The sequence below is a fragment of the Hippichthys cyanospilos genome, chromosome 20, assembly GCF_059441005.1.
Source record: "Hippichthys cyanospilos isolate Australia breed blue-spotted pipefish chromosome 20, RoL_Hcya_1.0, whole genome shotgun sequence".
In the NCBI taxonomy this organism is placed as follows: Eukaryota; Metazoa; Chordata; class Actinopteri; order Syngnathiformes; family Syngnathidae; genus Hippichthys; species Hippichthys cyanospilos.
In genome coordinates, this window is record NC_142388.1 from 14,714,145 (window position 1) to 14,719,853 (window position 5,709).

At 46.5% G+C, this 5,709-nt stretch overlaps 1 protein-coding gene across 1 annotated transcript; it reads left to right on the forward strand.

The window, feature by feature from the left end:
- The first annotated feature begins 1,818 nt into the window (after positions 1 to 1,818).
- On the forward strand, positions 1,819 to 2,790 carry LOC148407511 (general transcription factor II-I repeat domain-containing protein 2A-like). The gene has a single exon (XM_088403975.1). It carries the CDS (start codon positions 1,819 to 1,821, stop codon positions 2,788 to 2,790), a length of 972 nt encoding a protein of 323 aa, XP_088260101.1.
- The last annotated feature ends 2,919 nt before the right edge of the window (positions 2,791 to 5,709 follow it).

Sequence of the window (5,709 nt, forward strand, 5' to 3'; positions counted from 1 at the left end):
ATCAGAGCCAACACTCCACCAAGTGGTGATTAGTTGACAGCTCTGCCCCTCTCTTTATCTGGGTGTCCAAAACATGCAACCGCAAACATGCAAATCCGATGATACGACCACAAAGTCAATCATCAAACTGCAGCCTAGGGTGTCCTGGTGCCAAGTGCACATATGAACATCCTTATGCTTGAACATGGTGTCCGTTATGGAAAATCCATGACGAGCACAAAAGTCCAATCATGAAACACCGCTCAGTTTCTGATCAGGGGGTTCCATTCCTCCCAGTCACGCCCCTCCAGGTCTCAGAGTCATAGCCCACATGAGCATTGAACTCCCCCAGCAGAACGAGGGAGTCCTCAGAGGATGCGCTTTCCAGCACACCCTCCAAGAACTCCAAAAAGGATGGGTACTCTGAACGGTTGTTTGGTGAATAAGCACAATCAACGGTCGGGACCCATCTTCCCAACCAAAGGCGGAGGGTGGCAACCCTCTTGTCCGCTAAGGTAAACCCCAATGTACAGGCGCTGAGCTGGGGGGCAATAAGTATGCCCACACCTGCTCTGCGCTTCTCACCGCTGGCAAATCCAGAGTGGAAGAGAGTCCAACCCCTCTCGAGAGGACTGGTATCAGAGTCCAAGCTGTGTATGAAAGTGAGTCTGTCAATATCTAGTCCAGGGGTGCCCAATACGTCGATCGCGATCTACCGGTCGATCGCGAAGGTACTGTGGGTCGATCGCATGGCATTAAAACGTAGACGTCAGCCTATGATCCGTCTTCACTCTGAAATTTGTTACTTTATTGGCATATGGGGGGAGGTCGGTCTGACCAATCTGACCTTTTCTGACAGAGGGGTCACTGCACATGCGCACATAACGGCACGTTCTCGCAAGCTAGTGAGTTAGCCTCTAATTTATTTATTCTAAACGTAAGGATATAAAAATGAGTGAGGGAGCTGGACCAAGTAAAAAGCCAAAAACGTACCATTTCCATACGGAATGGGAGGTGGACTTTTTCTTCACTATGTCATTTTCAAAGTGCGTTTGCCTCATCTGCCAGTCTGTCATCGCTATACCGAAAAAGGGAAATGTGGAGCGGCATTTTCGGACTGTTCATAAAAACTACGATACTGACTTCCCTCCGAAAAGCGAGCTGAGAAGGAGAAAGGTGAAAGAACTAAAATCCCAGTTGTCTGGACAGCAGTCATTTTTCTCACAGCTAACTTCAAAAGCAAAGGCAGCCACCGAAGCTTCGTTTCGGGTGAGTCACTTAATCGTTAAGAACAAGAAATCCTTCCAAGACGGAGAAATGGTAAAAGAGGCATTTGTTGAAGCAGCTGACTCGCTGTTCAAAGACTTTAAAAACAAAACTGAAATACTATCTTCGATAAGAGCTCTCCAGCTATCAAGAACTACAGTTACACGACGCAGTGAAGCCATGGCTAAGGATTTGACTAAGCAACTTTGGAAGGACATCACAGATTGCGAGTGTTTCTCTCTGCAGTTGGACGAGTCTACAGACGTGAGTGACACAGCCCAGTTGTGCATTTTTATTCGGATGGTGTTTACTGATATGAGCACAAGAGAGGAGCTGTTAACAATCCTGCCCATGAAAGAACACACGCGAGGAGAAGACATATTTCAGTCTTTTAAAAACTTTATTGAGAAAACCCAGCTCCCAGTGTACAAAATAGTGTCCATCACCACGGACGGAGCGCCTGCGATGGTTGGCCGCTCGAATGGGTTTATTGCCAAGTGCAGGGAGGACGATGCTTTCCCAGACTTCCTTAATTACCACTGCATCGTACACCAACAAGCGTTATGCGCAAAAATGCTCAACATGAAAGAAATAATGGATGTGACAACGAAGATCGCCTGTTCTATTCGCGCCAGATCTCTTCAAAGACGTCTATTCCGTGCACATCTGGATAACGCTGATGGTGACCACTCTGAGTTATTGCTGCACACTGATGTCAAGTGGCTTAGTCGAGGGAAATTCCTGCAAAGATTTCGAGACCTCTGTCCGGAGATTAAGGTTTTTTTCTGTGAAGCTAAACATGCAGAATATAACCAACTAAGTGACGACCAGTGGCTGCTGGACTTGGCATTTTTAACCGATCTGACCAACATGCTGAATGACCTTAATCTGGAGCTGCAAGGAAAAGACAAAACTGTGATCAATATGATAAGCTCAGTTAATGCTTTCAAACGAAAAATGCAACATCTCTCCTCAAAGCTCCAGCACCAGAATTTGGCAAACTTCCAGAACCTCACATCAGAGCTGGAGATGCAGGGGAAGTCATGTGTGCAATTTGACAGTGTACGCTACACAAAACAGATTGACAATTGCTTATCAGAGTTTGACAAACGTTTTCAAGACTTTGCTTTACTTGAGCCTGTTGCTACATTCATGTGCTACCCTTTTCGGGAAGATGCTGAGGTTGTTTCACTTGCATCAAAAATTGCAACACTGTTTCACCTGAACTCATCTGGAGTGGAGGATGAGATTTTGACACTACAAGCCGACATTGAGCTGAAGTCCAGAGCTCATGGACAATTTTGGAACTTACTCACAGAGGAAAAGTACCCCAACATGAGAAAATGTGCAACCTCCTTGACTGCATTATTCGGCTCCACTTATTTATGTGAGTCAGCCTTTTCCCACATGAAGATCATTAAGTCCAAGTACCGTTCCACCATGACTGATGATCATTTGGAAGTGTGCTTGAGGCTGGCTGTCAGCAGCTACTGTCCGGACTATACATCCCTGGCTGATTCCATTCAGTGCAAGTCATCAGAGTAAGGTAATGAAAAAAAAATGCACAGAGTTGTATTGAGCAATATGGATTCATGTAGTTATGCAAGGTACACCAACATATATGGTTCATATAAAGAATTCTCAATATTTTTATAAATAAATATATGTTTTGCAAATTTATAGTAGGTAGATCATTTTGACTTGGTCATTTTATAAGTAGCTCGCATGCTGGAAAAGTGTATGCACCCCTGATCTAGTCGGAACTTCCGGTCCGCACTCAGCACCTCTGGCTCTGGGTGGTACAAGGTCGCAGAGTTGTCAAGAAAGTGATAAATGAATGCGGTACTTGCAAGACGCGAAGAGCTCGACTGTGCCAGCAAGTGATGAGCACCCTTCCACTAGTGCGTACCAGCCGAGCGAGTCCCTTCGAATACACTAACCTGGACCTTTTTGGCCCCTTTGAGGTTAGGGATTCTGTGAAGAAAAGAACAAGAAAACAGGTCTGGGGAATTGTCTATTGCTGCATGGCTTCTGTCTATTGCTGCATGGCTTCTAGAGCCGTCCATGCGGATATTGTAGATGACCAGTCCTCTGAGAGCTTTCTTCAAGCATATGCCCGGTTAAATGCTTTGAGGGGGGACCCTAAAAGGTTATGGTCTGACAGGGGCACAAACTTCGTGGGTGCTAGAGATGCTCTCAGGAAGTTACACAGGCACCTGGCTTGCTTACAAAAGGCATCTGTAGAGGATATGGCTGCCAGAAATAGAACAGTGTGGCAATGGGACTTTCACCATGCTGATGCTCCGCATAGAAATGGGCCAGCCGAGGCAGCTTTCAGGCTTATCAAAAGGGCCCTCAGCTCCCTCTGTGGAACAACCGGCCACTACACCTGGGGGGAATTCCAAACACTTCTGTACTCTGCAGCCAATTTGACCAACGAACGACCCATCGATGCCAGGGCACAAGAGGATGTAGTAGAATATCTAACACCTAATTCCCTTATTCTTCGCCGCACCGGGCAAGGAGGAGACTTACAGGGGATCGACCTGGAAACCCGCCCATGGCAAAGACTGAGAGATATTTACGCTGAAGTTGACAAGTTTTGGAAAAGGTGGATTGAACTAGCAGGGCCCAACTTGTTTATCCGACACAAGTGGCAGAGAACTGAGAGAAACATCAAGGTTGGAGACATAGTATGGATTGCCGACCAAATTGCTCTGAGGGGGCAGTTCCGACTCGGGCATGTTGTTGTGACACATCCAGACAATCGGAATTGTCTGAGATGCGGACATAAGGACTTGTATGAACCATCTTGCTCCCATTGTATCCAGAGCCCAGAAAGGGGGTTCACCCATACCCTCGACAATCACCGTCCACAGGGATGTACGGAGGCTGATAGTGTTAATCCCCATTGGGGACCAACAAGAAGTCAACTAGTCAAGATCTACAGGAATAATGCCAAGTCCTCACCTTGGTTACTCAAAGACTATGATTTCTGGAGCACCTGATTTAGCTAGTGAGTAACCCTGGGAGGTAACTGAGTGCTTTAAGGGCAAACCTACACTCAGCAGGAGGAAAGGTGATGGAGCCTACCTCCTTAGATTAGAGCGTCCAAGATGTGGACAACCATTTGGGACATTTCAAACGATCGTGCCCTCCCTGGATCGTTGATCGGTCGGCCAAGTGGGAGGTGTAAAGACATTCGAATTATGGACTGAAGCAATAATTTCTCAGAGTGCATCACGAAAAAAAAAACACATTGAAAGACATGTATTTAGTTACTTCCACCGCCAGCGTGGTGAAGATGTGCGCCTGCGCGTGGCGGAGGTTACAAGTGACAGGTGTACAACATCTGTCAATTGTCACTCGCCGTCACTGAACCAGCAAGCAGGAGCACAAAGCCCGTTGGTAGGTGACGAATGAAATGCTTTTATTTGCTCGATGCAAGCTACCGGCACTGAAATACACAATCGGCCGTTTGTTACCACATTTGTTATTTGACGCAGTTGTAGTGCAAGCGGAGGTAAATTGTTTTTCTGCCACAATGACCACTGAGCTCGTTTGCATTTAAGTTAGACTATGCTTGTATACATAGGTATTTTGTTAGTGTACTAAGTACCGTATGAATGTGACATTGTTTTGATTTTCCCCATTCAGGTTTATGACCGGTGTGTCTTAATAAATAAAATAAAAATATAAACACGATTTATATCCCCCGTTTGCTTCCTGCCTCGCCCTTTCGGAGGCCAAACAAAAATATCTGAACAGGCTCCTTCCCTGCCAGAGAGGTGATATTCCATGTCCCAAGAGCTAGCTTCTGTAGCTGGGGATTGGAGTGCCAAGGCTCCTGCCTCTGGTAGCTGCCCAGCTCACACTGCACACGGCCCCTATTGCCCCTCCCACAGGGTTAGGGTGAGTCCATGGGAAGGGGGACCCATATAACCTCTTGGGGCTGAGCCAGGCCAATCCCCATGGGTGCAGGCCTGGCCACCAGGCGCTCGCCAGCGAGCCCCACCTGCAGGCCTGGCTCCAGAGTGGGGGCCCAGGTGACCCGCGTCAAGCCGAGGGAATCCTAAATCCATTTATTTTATTCGTCATTAAGGATCAATGGACCCAGATTACCTGTCAAGTTAATGATTTATTTTTGTGAACAGATATCTAATGTAATCCCCAAAGAGGGCTCTTTTTGCCTACTATTTTTTGATGGACAACCACTTATAATGCTTTTTTTATGATTATTTACTGTGGACAAACATTTATTATTGGTAATAGCCCATCAGCTATGTTCCTCAGTGTTGTAAACCATATAGAAATATTGAATGTTGTGTAAACATCCATTCATTATCTTCCGCCATCCATTATCTTCCACCTGAGAGACACGGTTTCTCCTGCACATCTTGGGTCGTCCTTGGGGTACTCCTCCTGGTGGGACATGCCCAGAACACCTCACCAGGGAGGAGTCCA

What these genes read in the sequence shown, in the direction of transcription:
- LOC148407511 (XM_088403975.1), top strand. Translation starts at nt 1,819, where the DNA reads ATGCTCAACATGAAAGAAATAATGGATGTGACAACGAAGATCGCCTGT.